The sequence below is a fragment of the Solanum pennellii genome, chromosome 11 (assembly GCF_001406875.1).
Source record: "Solanum pennellii chromosome 11, SPENNV200".
Classification (NCBI taxonomy): domain Eukaryota; kingdom Viridiplantae; phylum Streptophyta; class Magnoliopsida; order Solanales; family Solanaceae; genus Solanum; species Solanum pennellii.
This window is the reverse complement of record NC_028647.1, coordinates 5,490,735-5,508,721: the sequence shown is the minus strand read 5'-3', so window position 1 is coordinate 5,508,721 and position 17,987 is coordinate 5,490,735. Positions and strand designations below refer to the sequence as shown.

The 17,987-nt window shown below is 32.3% G+C and overlaps 3 protein-coding genes across 3 annotated transcripts; 2 read left to right on the top strand and 1 right to left on the bottom strand.

Annotated features, from left to right (window-relative positions):
- Positions 1-296: 296 nt before the first annotated feature.
- Positions 297-1,813, top strand: LOC107003113 (protein PYRICULARIA ORYZAE RESISTANCE 21). The gene is made up of 3 exons (XM_015201373.1): positions 297-461; positions 691-772; positions 862-1,813. The coding sequence occupies exons 1-3, from the start codon at positions 447-449 to the stop codon at positions 1,611-1,613; spliced, it is 849 nt and encodes a 282-aa protein (XP_015056859.1). The 5' UTR covers positions 297-446; the 3' UTR covers positions 1,614-1,813.
- Positions 1,814-2,782: 969 nt separating this feature from the next.
- On the top strand, positions 2,783-5,149 carry LOC107004663 (pentatricopeptide repeat-containing protein At4g16390, chloroplastic). The gene has a single exon (XM_015202956.2). The coding sequence runs from the start codon at positions 2,847-2,849 to the stop codon at positions 4,914-4,916; it is 2,070 nt and encodes a 689-aa protein (XP_015058442.1). The 5' UTR covers positions 2,783-2,846; the 3' UTR covers positions 4,917-5,149.
- A 2,520-nt stretch (positions 5,150-7,669) lies between these two features.
- LOC107004110 (microtubule-associated protein 70-5-like) lies at positions 7,670-13,017 on the bottom strand. The gene is made up of 11 exons (XM_015202345.2): positions 12,850-13,017; positions 11,900-11,985; positions 11,696-11,761; positions 10,711-10,881; positions 10,441-10,611; positions 9,847-10,002; positions 9,611-9,757; positions 9,445-9,516; positions 8,707-9,246; positions 8,464-8,609; positions 7,670-8,377 (listed from the first exon to the last, which is right to left on the bottom strand). Exons 1-11 carry the CDS (start codon positions 12,950-12,952, stop codon positions 8,353-8,355), a joined length of 1,683 nt encoding a protein of 560 aa, XP_015057831.1. The 5' UTR covers positions 12,953-13,017; the 3' UTR covers positions 7,670-8,352.
- Between the last annotated feature and the right edge of the window lie 4,970 nt (positions 13,018-17,987).

Genomic DNA, 17,987 nt, shown 5'->3' with positions numbered 1-17,987 from the left:
TCTTGAATTTAAATTTTTGTACACATGAAAAAAAATCTTATTAGTTGCGTCATTTCTATAAATAATCTTTAAAATGTATGAATTCAAATTTGACCAACCTCAATATAGATACCGAACGTTTTAATATAGATATCGAACGTCGAACGAGAAATAGAAGAGAATATATTTGCTTGGTATGAAAGGGAAGGTGAAATGTGACCATCAAAGCCAGTACATGAAAATTGAGAGTATATGTATAGTCATCAATTCTAGTGGCTGCCAATTTAGATGAAATCATTAATTTTAACTTCCATTTAATTTTAAAGATGTTTTTTCCTACTTTATTCCTTCTTCTTTTTTTTTTCTTCATAAAGACTTTTTGATGTTTCTTTCATACTAGTATATATTTTTATTAAAGCTAAACTCTTTTCTCTCCACACAAAATCCATTTTCTTCAAGTATCAACCATGGGGGGTGAAAAGGTATGAATTCACTATTTTTTTTTATTCGAAAAAGATTCTGATCGATCTTATATATAATTACATGACGTTTGATCAAGAATTTAATATATATGATCGCGCTTATATATATTTTGAATTTTTATCTTTCCACAAATACAAAATAATTTAGTTCATTATTGCATAATATTATTCACAAGCTTTGATTAATTGTGTCCTCAGAATTATTTTAATTTATTTGTTTAATTATCAGACTACTATCATGGTACTCAAAGTTGATCTTCAATGTTCAAGCTGCTACAAAAAGGTTAAAAAAATTCTCTGTAAATTCCCTCGTAAGTCTCTTTTTTCTTGAATACTTTCAATATTATAATATGAATAAAAATTCATTTGATTTTTTTTTTTTTTTGTGGTGTGAAAATAGAAATTAGAGATCAAGTATATGATGAGAAGGGTAATACAGTCACAATCACTGTTGTTTGTTGTAACCCTGAAAAACTTCGTGACAAATTGTGTTGCAAAGGATGTGGAGTAATCAAAAGCATTGAAATCAAAGACCCTCCAAAGCCCAAACCTCCCGAAAAGCCCAAAGAGCCCGAAAAGCCCGAACCTAAAAAGCCTAAAGAGCCAGAAAAACCTAAAGTTGTCGTCATTGAAAAGCCCAAGGAGCCTGAGAAGCCTAAGGTTGTTATCATTAAAGAGCCTGAAAAGCCTAAGACACCTGAAAAGCCAAAAGAAATTGAGAAGCCCAAGCCCAAAGAGCCCGAAAAGCCCAAAGAAGTTCCTAAACCTAAACCAGAGCCCGAAAAGCCCAAAGAAGTTCCTAAACCTAAACCAGAGCCCGTAATGCCAATGCCAATTCAAGAATACCCACAACCGCCACACGGATATTGTTGTGGACAGTGCTACGGAGGCCAAACTGGGGGCCCATGTTATCAAGGGTACGGAAGACCGGTCCCTCCGCCCCCGGAATACTGTTGTGGACAATGCTACGAAGGCCAAACCGGGGGCCCGTGCTATCAAGGGTGGGGAAGACCGGTCCCTCCGCCGCCGTGTTACGATAACTATGGGCCTGGGCCTGGGCCTGGGCCTTATGGCTATGGTAGGGGCTGTTGTGTGAGCAGATGTGATCAGTACTTTAATGATGAAAATGCTAATGCTTGCTCAATTATGTAAGGTGGCCCAATAGGTATGGGTCAATGTCTGGGCTCTTCAATGTGGGCTTCTATTAATGGGGTTGTCTTTTTCCTCTTTAAAAATTGTTATAAATGATAAACTATGTATAGGTAATTTTCTTTTGTAAAATAGAATAAAAGATGTTAATTAGATTGTTGGCTAAGTCTTGATTGATTAATAAATGTCATTTTTCAACATTACTAGTGGTTTAATTTCTCAAAAAATTTAACTGAAAATCCTTCTAATTCCAATTTGTGTATCACTCAACTAAAATACTTAAGTTCTCACATGATAAGTTATAAGAGTATTATTTTTGTCGGAGAAAAAAAAAGTATTGTACTACTAATAAAGCCCAATTGTTCTAGAATTAGAGTAATTCTTCAATATTTAGGATTTTTTTAAAAGCAATTATAATTACAAACTCGCGATTTGGTGTTTATATTTTGGCTCTCCAACGCAATCGGTTAGGAAGTTAATAATTGTTGAAATTATTACAATAAGAAATACATTACAAAGTACGATTTGTAAAGGATAATATGAGAAACTTCATATCTGATCTTATAAAATGCTAAATATTTGAGGGGGTCTACTTCGTGGCTCGAGAGATGGAATACATACGACCCCTCAAGTTTGAAAATATTCGTTGAGAAATTCACATGAAAATGAACGAGAAATTTTCAACATAAAAAAGTCCTATCTAAACCAAACATGAAATTAGTTTTCCGTCAGACAACTTCACATTTGAGATCGCCAAATTCTCGAGAGTTCCTCCATTTAATCATTTCCCTTCTTTTTTTGTTACGGAATATCTCGTTCATACACATTTTTTCGTTATTTCTCGTGCCTCAAGTGAGTTACAAATATAACTCGAAAAGGTCAAACATTTGATTCCAATCTGAAAGAACAAATCATTCAACAAGGAGATTCTAAAATTGCAAAAGCTTAATTCGATCGAACCTCTAGAATTGCGATAACTTCTGAAAAGATATTCTACGTCTAAACCGAATAATGTTAAAGGAACCAAATTTTATCAACAAAAAAAATGGGCACACATTTACTTGAAATAGTTTTCAAATAACTATTTGAAAAGTTTAGGGGGGTAAATTGTTCATAATCCTAAAATTTTAAGGGGCAATATGTAAATTCTTTTTGATCAAATTCACCTCTTCCATTTCTCTTGAAACACCATAGTTGATAAGGCGGGTGGTAAGGCTAAAGCTTTGCTCCAAGAAAATGGCGTCTACTCCAAGCTCTACACTTTCTCCTCTCTATGAATCCAATATCTTCTGCAACTTCAATTCTCCTCAAAAATTCACCTTTCCCTTCAAACTTCACTCCAAATCTTGTATTAGAACGACCCAAGTGTCACTTCAAGAACAATCCCAGGTCTCAAATCCCAATACTTCTCAATACCCAGATAGAAAAGCTGTTTCTTCATCAAAAAGCAAGCTTTGGGTCAACCCCAAAAGCCCCCGAGCTTCTGAGCTGAAGCGGAAGTCTTACGATTTCAGGTATGCTTCTTTAATGAAAGTGGCTGGGTCTTTGGATTCTTGTAAACCTCTAGAAGAAGACGTTTTTAATGTTTTAGCTGAATTGGGTGACAAAATAGTAGAGCAAGATGCTGTTGTGACTTTGAATAACATGACTAATGCTGAAACTGCGTTGCTGGCGATGAAGTATTTTCAACAAAGGTTGAAATTGAGCAAAGAGGTGATTGTATATAATGTGACGTTGAAAGTTTTGAGGAAAAATAAGGATTTGGATAGAGCAGAGAAGGTGTTTGATGAAATGCTTGAGAGAGGGGTAAAGCCTGATAATGTTACTTTCTCGACTATTATTAGTTGTGCTAGGCAGTGTAATTTGCCTGAAAAAGCTATTGAATGGTTTGAAAAGTTGCCATCTTTTGGGTGTGAACCAGATGATGTTACGTATTCTGTGATGATTGATGCTTATGGTAAGGCTGGCAATGTAGATATGGCATTGAGTTTGTATGATCGTGCGAGAACAGAGAAATGGCGTATAGATGCTGTAACATTTGCAACGTTGATTAGGATTTATGGGGCTGCGGGGAATTTTGATGGGTGCTTGAATGTGTACGAGGAAATGAAAGCGCTCGGTGTAAAGCCTAATATGACTGTGTATAACAGTTTGTTGGATGCTATGGGAAGAGCTAGGAGGCCATGGCAGGCAAAGAACATCTATGGAGAAATGCTAAGCAATGGATTTCAACCAAGTTGGGGTACCTATGCTTCACTCATTCGGGCTTATGGTAGGGCTCGTTATAGTGAAGATGCTCTTAAAATCTATAAAGAAATGAAGGAGAAGGGATTGGAGTTGAGTGTGGTACTATATAATACACTTTTGGCAATGTGTGCTGATGTCGGACTTACAGATGAGGCTGTTAACATTTTTGAGGAGATGAAAAGCTCGGCCTCAGAGACTTGCCAACCTGACAGCTGGACATACTCTTCTCTAATCACCATCTTCTCTTGTAGTGGGAAGGTCTCGGAGGCGGAATTCACATTGAATGAGATGATTGAAGCAGGGTTTGAACCGAATATCTTTGTCTTGACCTCGCTTATTCAGTGTTATGGAAAAGCAGGCCGGACAGATGATGTAGTAAGAACTTTCGATAGGCTGTCAGATTTGGGATTATCTGCAGATGAGCGCTTTACCGGTTGTCTTCTTAATGTTTTGACACAAACAGCAAAGGAAGACCTTCACAAGCTAACTATCTGCCTTGAGAGGGCAAATCCGAAGCTTGGTTACGTGGTGAAACTCCTGGTGGATGATGAAGTTGAAGAAGAAGAAGGGGCTTTTAAGAAACATGCTGCTGAACTTTTGGATTGTGCAACTACGGATGTCCGGAAAGCGTACTGCAACTGTTTGATTGACATATGTGTCAATCTTAACCAGTTGGAGAGAGCTTGTGAGTTGTTAGATGTTGGACTAACTCTCAACATCTATACAGATATTATGTCTCGAACTGCTACTCAATGGTCTTTACATCTGAAGAGCCTCTCCCTTGGTGCAGCTTTAACAGCATTGCACATCTGGGTTAATGACTTGAACAAAGCACTTGAAAGTGGGGAAGAGTTCCCATCATTGCTTGGAATCAACACAGGACATGGAAAACATAAATATTCCGAGAAAGGTCTGGCAGGTGTATTTGAGTCGCACCTTAAGGAATTAAACGCTCCATTCCACGAGGCACCTGATAAGGCTGGGTGGTTTTTGACCACGAAGGTTGCAGCTACATCATGGTTGGAGTCTAGACGTGCTCAAGAGGTGGTTTCTGCTTAGAATGGTCAGGGTTCTTTGCTCTATGGCCTTGATAATTCTTGTGCTAAAGAGATTTTGTTTCTCTTACATCTGAAAGGTACCTTTAGTAGATTATTCATTGTTTAGGATACCTCTTCTTTCTAGATGAGGAGTTTTGAATTTTGAGTTCAGTAGCCTATCCAAGTGTATCTCTTGCAATCAGCAATAGAAAAAGAATTTGAGGAAATGAATGAGATATCATATTTATATTTTAATTCTACCGTAACATCTGACCATATCTTTCATAGAACACTAAAATAAACTGATTGGAAGCATGGAAAATGTTCTGTGGTGCCAAGTTACTGTTTGCATTGTATTGGAGCAAACATAGCTAGCTCTTTTGTATTCAAAAACACATGCATGATATCTCTTCTTAATATCGACCAAGTTAAGTTTATTGACAAGGATGGTTGTTATGACGTAACAATTTTCTTTGCTTCCCAAAGGTTACCTTTATTGTATTTCAGTCTACTGAGAAAAGCCACAAAGGTAATACCCTATTTGGCGTCCCAGTTTCATATAATAAGCATTGCTTTTACCCGTGCACATACTTCTTGAAATTAATACCAACAATTGAATTGCTCAAGAGAATTAGTATCAGAGATAATTAGGAGCATACTCTCTGTGGAGGCATTACTGATTAAATACTTGAAAATAAAATGGATAGTGTAATCAAATGACTGAATTTGAGATCAACATCAAGTTGTACAGTTTTGCTGATAGCTTAGCTTTATTTGGGGGATGAAAATGTGATCTGCATTTGATCCATCCATGTTTTGAGCAGCATTGACAACTCTGGTTACTCCAATTCAAGACGAGCAGCACCAGATCCTCTTGATTCAACCTCTTCGAGCTCTTCCTTACCAGCTGGAGTATGCCTACCTCATTTTCTTCCTTACGCCCTTCTGTTATCCAATATAGCCTCCTCTTCCTCTTTCATCCTCCTAAGAGGCTATCACTTCCTCTTTCTCCATAACACGACCTACCATCTCCACTCAGAGCTAGTTGTCCTAACCAAGACAACAAGCATATGTCAGGAAATTCAGAGCTAGTTGTCCTAATTAAATGTGGACTGCTAATCTGAATTTGTGGAATATTGTGAAGGACTGAACGTCATTACATGTAGTTGGATGTTCGACTTTATTTAGTAATGGTATTTTGCTTTCCCTGTTACTAGCTAGTTAGCCACGAAATTCAAGTATCCTTTGAGGTATGTCGTCACAATGTAATGGAAGTTGATGAAAAATTTGGCTCTGTTATTTTAACAATGCAAGGAATCAGGTCATTCATATATACTTGGGCTTGAGCTCATTAACTAGGTCCAGTTTTACTCCGTTTCTTACACCTCCACATTTTCAGCATCAATATGCTCAGCTAGCATGGCATTCTCTGCTTCTTTTCCGTCTGTCTATTTATCACCTTCTGATGCACACAACTCTAGGAGCTATGGCCTATAAAAGCATCATCACATTGATTAAGCCGCGTTGAGCTTGTTTAGTTATAAGTTAGTACAGTCAAGAGCTCACCTGTGAATATATAACTAAAGCAATTCCCCCATATTTAGCTGAAATCTTTTGCCAAATGAGCCAAGCAGCTGATATTTCGTCTTGCCTTCTTACTGTATACATTATTCTGCATGTAAAGGTCAAGTCAATAGATAAATTGATGTGATTTTCGTGAAATTGTTATAGAGTGAATGGAATTGTTCAGGTAAATGACGTCTTGAGAAAAAATGTCATGTTCGTGTTCTTGAGGTGTTGGATCGTTCAGTACACCCAAAAGTCGCTTCATTGAACTTAAACTCTACCATATATCATTCAAGTGAGGCCTTAAATCGGGTATAAGAGCAAGGAAGTCTCAATGTCCAATCCCCCAGATGAGCCTTTTGTCTGATTCTATCAAAATAACAAGTACAGTACTAATTCTGAATGCAAGTATCGAAAATGTTGACATTATATTCCTATTTCATCATCTTAGCTAGCCAGAGTCAGATCCAAGATTTGAACTTTATGATTTTTAAATTTAATTTGTGTAGTCGGACTCTTAATTAGGTACCGACTTAAAGGGGTGCAATGTATAGTGAATAATGCACCCCTTTTTGACTTTCTAAAAGAATAAACAATATTCAACTCAGACGGTGCCTTAAAATAGTGTTAGATGATTAAATAATTGTAGAGTTTTGACTTCCATTTAATACTTTAGTATTTCTTGTTCCTGAAACTAATAATGCAGGGTGCTGCAAACTGTATAATGCCTTTTTTAGACTAAAAATGAAGGTTGCCTGCACGTTTCTTTGTCTAGTACATGTTATAGCAGCTGTGTGTACATACATATATATATAGAACAGCTATTCATTAGTCGTAATGTACATGCAAATAATAAGTCATGGGGAACTGCATTAACATAAGGAAAGAAAGAGTTTGTAGTTTCGAGGAAGAAGACAAATTGCTGGAGAAAACGCCTATTTTCTTCCAGCAATTGCAGAAGCTGACTTCTGCGGAGATTTATGATCTTCGTGATAGTTGTAAGAGCCAGAGAGTCAAGATTGTATTGACGAAAGAACAGTTGGAGATCTTTTTGAACAATGTTAAAGATCTTCAATCTGGAAAAATCGTTCGATCCTTCAAGGGAAAGAGAAGAAGAAGAGTAGTAGGTAAGAAATGGAGGCCATGCTTAGATACAATTCCAGAGTTGTAGAGTTATTAGAGAAATTAAGATCATAAGAATATTTCATGTAGGTGTAAAACCAGCACCATTTTTCCCAATCTCTAACATTGTACATGAAAAATAGTACCATACTAAAATGCTTTTTGGAGAGAGGTGACATCAAGAAACTCCACTAGACGTCCGTATGAGCTTGCTCACATTGCCTGTCTCGAGATAGATATGTTGACAGCTAACGTAAAACTAGCCAATTAACGATGAATCCTCACATTATGAAGAGGGTTGCACTTTTTGTTTTTATTTTGTATGACATTGGCATGTGAGGATTCATATAGTCGACCTCTGACTTTTTCGAGATTGAGACATTGTTATGATAGGTGGCCATTTTTCCCTGCCATCCATGAATTGAATTATGAAGCTTCACTTTCTTCTATTGTTGTTTACTGCTGTACTTCTATTACAGGCACAAAAACATGAAATGTCTATTTCTTGATTGTAACATTCTATATGAACAGGAAAAATCATACAAATTTCTGAAACTTGAATACATGCATTCCACTCTCTAATACAAGTGATGTTATTTTTGAACAATTACATCTTATCAAAGAAAGATATAGGCAAAACGAATCAACGAGAGATTTAGTTCCTCACTTCACAAATCAATCACAACTCAATTGCATTTTGTATATACAAGTATTCTAAGAATATATCACACTGTCTGATCGATTGTTTTCTACCAACGTATCTATCTTCTTCAAAATGTTTTGACCCTGACGGAGCTGCAGAACAAAAGGAAGTAATATATTTGGATGAGTTATTTGATCTCTACATAGGAAGTGTGAAAAAGAAGTGAGGAAATGCAGACCTTGTTAATGAGTTTCTGCTTCTTACATTGTCATCCGTCTTTATCGATGATACTGAATCTTTCTCTCTTATAGCTGATTCTCTCTTCATTTTCCTAGATTCAACTTCTATGGCTTTGTTTAATGTATCAATCTTCTTCATTAGCTTCTGCAATATATACAACAAAAAAAGTAAAAAATGGAAAGGGATTGTGATGTTTCTGTTTCTGTTATGTATTTGATGGTGAAAGTTCATGATAGTTTACCTTGATTTCTTCATCTTTAGCATTCAAAGCAGACTCTTTTGTCTCACAGAATTTCCTCAAACAAAGTACCTCTTTCTGAAGCATATCGTACAAAAGTCCTGATACCATATCGTTATCATTGCTCTCGTTGCTTCCAGTGTTCTTATTATCTTCATGGTCACCAACCCTGTTCATGATTTTCTGTGTATCTGTCATTTCCTTGCTATATATATGCCCGTTAGAATTTTCTTTGATTTCTGCATTTTCCTTTTCAGCATCCCTATTTCGAGAAGCCCACAGGCTCTTCTTCACCAAGCTACCTCCCGAGCCTTCCTTGTTGAATTGCTTCCAAGCATCATCCCTTCTATTCTCTGAACTTCTGTTGATGGTAGACGCCCTTGGTTGAGACGTTGATCTCTTTTTCAATCCAGCATTGCTCGACAAAATACTAAACAAATGATTAGTCTTTTGAGGTTTTGGCGATCCATTAGGAGTGATAAAGACACTTGTTGCTTGCTTTAGCCCTTCTTCCAATGTCCTCAGCCTCAATTTTAGCTTGTCCTACGGCATATGTTTAAAGATATCAGAATATACGGTCAGACCTCTCTATAACAACCATATTTTCTGTGGAACCGATCTTTCATGTTATGTTATAAATGTTCTCTGTAACAACATTTCACAATAGCAGCTGGAAAGTATCATTGACAAACGATGCTGTTATAGAGAGTTTTGACTGTATATGTAAAAGCAAGATCTCACCTTGATTTGTGCTTCAGCCTTAGCAGTTCTCTCTGATATCACGAGCTTGTTTCTTAGTCGTTGCATCTCCGCCTACAATCCAAATACACAAAATTACTCAAAGAAATTGACTAGTTAAGTATAATAACTCATTTGATCAGACTTATTAGCATATTGTTCTAGTGACCTGCAAAAGTTTTCTCTCTTCTAGCCATTGTTTAACAGGCATGACTTTGTCATTCTCATCTTTCCACTCATTTGCCACGACTGTTGCTACTCGATTTGCTGAAATCTTGAGTCTTGCTAGTTCCCTTTCCAATGTTCTCTTCTCCTCCTATATGTTCATTAAAAGCTCCAATCAGTTTATCAAAAGAGTAATTAAGTTCTGTTACTTTGATAGATTGTTTTCGCGGTTTATCTTACTTGTAGTTCAGATATTTGTCTTTGACAGTCGCGAATCTTGTTAGCAGCTGCTCCTCCAGCAAGAATTGCCTCTTCAAGCTCTTTAATTGTTTGGGTAAGCCTTTCAACTTCTAAAATCTTTTGACGGTTCGTCTTATCAAGTATTTTGTGTTCCTCCTGCATGCAGATGAGTAGCACTTCATGTTTATACTATCTTTTAAGTAACTTGTTATCTATGTTGTTCGAACTCTCCAAAAATGTTTCTGTATCCGTGACGGATCCTCAAAAAATGGACTGTTGTTGGAGGATCCAGCACAAGTCATCAACATTTTTGAAGAGTCCGAACAACACAACTTGTTATAGTCTGGTTTAAATTGTTGCTGCATCCGTGACGGATCTTCCAAAAATGCACTATTCTTGGAGGATCCAGCACAACTCATCAACATTTTTGAAGAGTCCGAGCAACACAACTTGTTATAATCTGGTTTAAAATGTTGCTGCATCCGTGACAGATCCTCCAACAATACACCATTTATGGAGGATCCAGCACAACTCATCGACATTTTTGAAGAGTCCGAGCAACGCATTGTTATAGTCTGGTTTTGTAACTCATACCTGACAGATTTCAATTTGTCTTCTCAACTCAAAGTTGTGATTCTGAACTTCTTCAACTATTAATGCTCTTTCTAAAGCACTTTTTAGTATCCTTTCTGCTTCTAGCAGTGCTGCTTCTTTTGACTTGTTTTGTCTTTCTAAAGCCCTTATATCTTCCTGTAATGCTGCAATCTGAAAAAAAAAATGATATAACGTAACATGAAAAATCAGTTCTAAAGAAAACTTAACCGTTGGTTATAGAGAGGTTTGACTGTATCGTATATACATTACCTCATTCTTATACATCTTAATCTCTGCTTCAAGAGGAGCAATAATGGACTCGATAGGAGGCGAATCATCGTCTTTCTGGTCTGCATACACTCTTCTAAGAGTTGATTCAGCAGCATATTGTGCAGCCAGAGCTTCTTTCTTCTCATTACTGAGATTCTTGATATCAAGATTCTGCAATATTTGATCAGCACCAAAAACAATTTAGGAGTTCGTTTAGTATAAGCATAATACATAAACATGACAGTTAACTTAATGTCCGTTGACAACTATGATCCTTAACTTTAGATGTGTACAGATAGATACTTAAACTTGTATAAAATTGAACAAATTGACACATTCATCCTACATGGAAAATTTGGCATAATATATAAATATGTCCTTTAATTTGGCTTCAAATCACATTTATGCCCTTCAACTTTGGGTGTGCACAAGTAGACACTTAAACTTGTATAAACTTGAACAAATAAACACACATTTCCTACATGTCATCTTACATGTCATTTTTTGTCCTACATGGTGTCCTACGTGTATTTTGCCATGTAGGACTCATGTGTTTATTTATTTAAAAATTAGATAGTTAAAGTGCTTATTTGTGCATTATGAAAGTTGGAGGCCAAAGTTAAAATTTGAAGTCAAGTTTAGGGTCCAATATATGTATTATGCCTGGAAAATTTTGTGTCCTGCGTGGCGTCATGTCATGTAGGACACATGTGTCTACTTGTTCAATTTTATACAAGTTTAAGTGTCAACTCATGCACATCTAAAGTTGAGGGTTATAGTTGTCAACTGACACCAAGTTAAGAGTCATATTTATTCATTATGCCTTTGGTATATATGTTACTCAGACTCTTCAAAATTACTGTCGTACTCATGTCAGATCTTCAAAAAGATACACTACACTTGAAGGATTCAACACAGATTCGTTTATATTTTTAAAGAGTCCAAGAAATATAATAGACTAAGGAAAATAAATAACATGACATACCTTATGTTCAAGAAGATTTTCACTTATTTTCATTTTTTCTTCCAGTTTTTGAAATTTACTTCCAAGCTGTGAAAAATAATAATTTGGGATTGAATTTTTGGTAACTTCAAGGATAATAAATAAATTATGTTACATACAAGTTTGTAATTTTATTGTGATATTGAATCAAGTTTAATAACCATACGTGAAATTAATCATTAATACCTCTTCAAGTGCCTTATCTTTGAGAGTGTCTGTTGCTTTCAAAGCCTTAATTTCACTTTGAGCTGCTCCAAGTTCTCTATCTTTCTCTGAAAAATACATATTCAAAATCAAGAATTAAAAGTAATCAATAACTAATTGTAATTATACAAATTTTTGCAAATGTAATATATTGGCATCACAAATGTTACAAAAAGAATAATTGTTAAAAATAAATTACATGAAAATGAAATATTACCTAAGCCACAGGAAATTAGAGTAAATAAACCTCTTCTTTGCAACTACTTTAACTTATATATATCCACGGTATAAATTACATATTCTTTATGTGCATATATATATATATATATATATATATATATATAATCGTACGTATTTTGACGTTATATATGAAAAATGTGTTTAAATACTAAATTATAAAATTTTAATAGTAGATGTAAATATAGATAATAAAAATCCAATATTTTCATATGGCTCTCTAGGCCTCATCTCATAAAAGAGAAGATCGAAGTGAAGGTAAATATCAAGATATTGGAGATTTTGAATCTGACTGTACTTTCCTTAGGTTGAACGACTATCAAATTTGATCCGATGAGAAGAGGATTAAACTCATACTTACCTTAACTTAATCTACTTTGATTCAAAATTTCATTTAGAAGATTGATTTTAAAATTTTTAATTAAGCCTTCACAGAGAACGAATTGAAGTCAGTTATATGTTAAAAGAATAAGAAAAAAGAAAAGAGTGAAGATCAAAGACACACATGCTCGACAAATGCAAGATTGAAGGTTGTAAAAACACAATGAAAATAATCACGAGTTTGGTCATGTTCAAATATTATTAGCTAAATCTGAATAAATAAATTATTCAGTATAAAAGAAATCGTCAATGAAATAGTCGAGGGATGCACGAAAATAAGTCTTTTGGTAAGAAAAAGGATGAAATGATATTACCTTTGAGTTGGTTTTGCAAACTATTAAGTTCAAAAATAACAACATCACTATGATGTCCAACAAAATAATGTTCTTCATCTCTAAATTCATCAAACCCTGCCATACTTAATTTCTTCTTTATTTTTCTATCTTCTATAAGTGAAAAATATTATTGGCTTAAAGGAAAAAAAGTAATAATTATATATATGGAGCAACTTTATATAAAATGTTTAGAAGAATGAAAGTTATTTAAAAGAGTTTCATTACTTATAAGCAAAATTGGCCGCAAAAAGTGGACTATTATTATTATAAACAAAAATGAGAACTAACAACAAATTATAGCCGGCTCAGCCGGTTTTTTTTTTTGAAAACGAATATACCGCGAAGTTAGAATATGAGTTACGAGTTGAAAGGTTTTTTCTGTTAAAAATTTTATCAAGCTTGTACAAATTATTAATTTAGAACTTGATCGTTTAAAACGATTAAATTCACGAATTCATATACTTCAAATACTGACTTCGACTCTAATATGTGCCGAATGATATTTTCTATATTCCCAATTTATTTTTAATTTTATCCTTTTGAAATATTTCAATAATTACTAAAAATAAAGCTAGTAGACCTATTCTTAACGTTTGTATTTTTATATAATATGATATATATTGTTATGAAATGTTCATGAAGATTGTCTTTTATATTGAACCAATTTTTTTTAAAAAAAAAATGGAAAGAGTGCTAGCTTGGTGGCATTTTCTAATTAGAAAATACAGTCAAATCAAAGTAAAAAAATAAAAAGACAATTGCTATTAGCTAGAGAAGAAAAAGTTTTTAAGTTTTCCTACCTTTGTAAGTTGTATGGAGAATCTGCCTTGTGGTAGGTGACCAAGTCTCATATCTATAGCTAGCCCCATAATTTTAAAATAAATAAATGATAATATTTCGGATTTTGAGCTCTGAAAATGAAAAATCTCGCGAGCACAACTTTTTCTTTGATAATTTTTATGTTGTTCAAATCTGAATCAGTCAGCATAGTAAATTTTAAATATCAGATAATTAATAATAAGAGTTAGCTAGAGCGCTCGTTATTTAGTGTGGGGTGGGTGGAGGTGGGAGTGGGGGTGAGTAGAAGAGAAAGAAGTATAACTTGGATTAGCTATGATGACTTCCTTGATAAAACCTCTTACTTAACACTAAGCAATTGCTTGAGCGTTAAACACTCCTTAAAACATTGGTTTTTGGTGAACTTAATAACAAGTACTCATTGGTAAAACACCAATAAAATGAGGTATTGATGACATGAAAATGGGAAAAGAAATTGGTTCAACATGAGAAGTGGCTTAAAAGTATAATACAAAATTATTCCAAGTTTGAGGAATTAATCAAAATTCTGTATTGAAAGATTAACTCCTAGGTCATCTTTGCTTTTAAGTATATATATAGATATGAATGACCGAATCGATAAATAACAATAATAATATATTCAGTGTAGTCTTACAAGTAAAGTTTAAAGAGAATAACATGTACGAATATCTTATTTCTATCTTTGTAAGATAGAGAAACTTTCTCTGACATACTCACAACTCTAAAATAATGAAATTTAAACAGAATTAAAAAGAAAATAATTTTGTGCTAGTTGGATAACACTCGCGGTATAATTACATTTTTCTAATTATACACAATTTATTTTGGTAAGACGACAAAGGGAAGACTCCTTTTGCCTACTTCACTTAGAATAAAAATAATAAATTACAAGACAAATATAGATATGTGGTATCTAAATAGTCAAAGTATTTGTTGATTGAAATGTTTAAAATTAAAATAGCAATAAGATTCAATATATTCAAAGGAGGATTAATTGATTAAAGACTTGATGTGATTAACTTTATAAGTTAGTACATCCATTTGGCTTAATGGAACCAAGATTAATGTTTATGAAAATGACATCCAATGTGGTCACAAACTATAGTTTATTATTTTTAGTTTATAAATTGTTTGGATAATTTTATTGAGTAGGTGAATTGTGATAAGATAGTGATTGTTATATTTAATTGCTAATAATCAAATTTAATTTGTTTCATCTTCCCTTCCTTTTTCTATCAAATATCATTGATATATCTTTTATTATAATAAATTTAGTGTTCGTTTGGTTATCAGAATAAGAATATTGATCCCCATATAATAATAAGAACTATCGCATCCTATATATGGTTACAAATATTATCTAATATTGATAAAGTTTATATCGTTTTAAAATTATTTATCTTACATAGAATATATGATGGTTATTTTTATTATAATAAAGAGTTCCTAATTCATATACGTAGAAGATTATCTTATACATTTGTTCAAAATTGTCTTGGAAATTAATGATTGTGTTGTTTGTTTAAATTCTATTATTATGACCTTTATCACTAAATTAATTGTTTCTTTGTTGATAATTAATCTTGTAGAATATATTGCAACAATGCCACATTTTCCTCTAATATAAGTACATCGTTTTCTTACTAAATCCCCATTAAATTAAGTTTAGACTAACACAACAAATAAGGGCAGCATTATTAATTTGTAGTAGGTGATGATGTGTGTATGTCTTTTAATATTCATTAACGTTTTTAGAGAATTCATAACTTGTTAATCATTGATATCTCACGTATTTTAGTTTGTATAATCCTCTTAAATTGTTGTTTATACTCTCTCAATAAAACAAATGGCTTTACTTTTACAATTTACCATTGCTGATTCATCCGAACCCTCTACTTTCGACACAAAATATAAATTTAATTAATCCAACAAATAATGTATCCTTGCTTATAATAATGAAAGACTTATCCAAAATATTTTTCATATATATATATATTTTTTTGTTTTACCAAGGGCTTGTTTGGAAGGACACCCTGATAATTTGATTTGGTGTGATTGTATGTAATTATATTATCTGTCATGTTTGGTTGGACATGTAATTACTTGGTCAACAGGTAATTGATGTAATTGGCATGAGGTAAATTACACTTTCGGCGGTGGATTACTGGTAATTACATGGTGTAATTATCCATTGATTACTTCTTCTTTTTTTAATTTTTATTATTATTTTTGTTTTAATTTTTTACTTTTATTATTTAAGTTCTTTTTTATTTTTATTATTCTAAAAATTTCTAAAAGTTTATTTTTTTATTTTTTATTTTTATATTATATTTTCTTCTCCTTCTCAACCTTACATCATGTGATTATCTATTTCTTTATGTCACGTTTATTTTCTCATTAGCATAATTCTATTAGTATTCTAACTTTTAAATTAAATTAAAAATTATTTTTAAGTAAGGGTATAGACTTACATTTTTTTAAAAAAAAATAATTAAAAAACTCATATTTATGTATGCTATAGTGAAATTTGTAATACGGGTATTATGTTAGATTTTTTGTTTTGAATTTGTAACTTGTGTTATATTTTCAATTTCATTTGTTTTAGTAATATTAAAACTCACATTGCAAGTCATTTTTTAATTAAACCTGATAAATTATCTTTTTGTCAAACATTTTAATTATTTATGATATTTTATTTATATATTAACTTTTTATCAAACATGCATTTCACAGTGTTAGTAGAAACTTCATACTCTTGGTTTTTGTGATCAATTCAATTGAAATTTATTAGTTTGAAAAAATATAAATCAATTATTTTTTCATAATATTAGCGAAGAACACATTTTTATTAATTAATCTATTTTCAAAAAATAATATATATCTTAAAAATATTTAATTTAATATCATTTATATAGTTTCTTATTTTGTTTAGTATAAATTTTAAATAATTTATTTTAATTTTTAAAAAGTAAATATAATATTATGATTGTTATTGTACACCCAAACAGAACATGTGTAATTACATTGTGTCATCCAAACATGACGTGTGTAATTACAATGTAATTACAACATGACAATCAAATAGGTCAGTATAATTATTAGACTGTGTAATTATTAAATTAGAAATTACTATCCTAATAATTACACAAATTTCAATTACCATTTGTACTAATTTTGCCAATCATACGACTAGGCCCAACTATTCCCCTCTCCCAAAAAGCCCAAATAAAATCAGCCCATAGCTACCTTGAGGCCTTCCCCCAAAATATTACACCATTTTATCGTCTAACGCTTGTAATAACTTATAAAAACATGAAGTAGATCGACAGTTATTGAGTTTTGATTTTCATTTGTTCTACGAGTAAACCTTAAAAATAAAAAAAAAAATAAAAATTTTGTCCTTTAAACAAAGCAACGTTAAAAATCGATGACCACCGACTTTAAAGGGTATTATTGTAAATCACACCAATCCAAAACCCATATTTGACATTGGAGATTTGTGTATATCAGACTTTACTCGTGACCACAATTAATTAACTCCCTATTTCAGTTCAGGTTTGCCAAATGTTGTTCAATTTCTGACTTTTGGCCTCTCAACTTTTATCACAAAATAAATAAATTTATAAAATAAAATAAATTTTTCGTTTAATGTACAATGTTTGAAATTAATATCGATAATACGATATAATAATTTCAATATACTTAATATGAAACAAAAATAGCTTAAACAAATCATAAATAACTTATATCTCGCTAAACAATAAGAATATTTAACTAAATCCTATGAATATATTACATTTAGGGATTATTAAATGTTTAATTCATATGGTATTTTATGACTAGGAATGTTTTCAGGCAGTAATTAAATTGAAGTATTAATTACAATAAATATAGTTGTAAATATCAGGCATTGGGTTCATTAATCGATGTGACTAAATTTTCTGAACTCCAACTGCTACTTTAATAGCAGTTTTAATTAATGAATTAATTTTCACAACGTTTCCAATAAACTAAAGTATCGAAAATGATGTATTTGAATATATAATAAGTATTCACATTGACGATAAATAAATTATTTTTATTTATTCAATATATTAAAAATAATTATTCAATTTAGAATATTAAGAAATAATTTAATCATTTTATTGCGTCTATTTCTTTATCAATATTTAGATAATTTATAATTAACAGAGATAGTATAATAAAATTATCTTTTTTATTTATTGTTTCTTACTAAAAAGCATTTCAAATCAAATAAGTAAATAAAAACAAAAGAAAGGAGTATAAGTTAATTTATA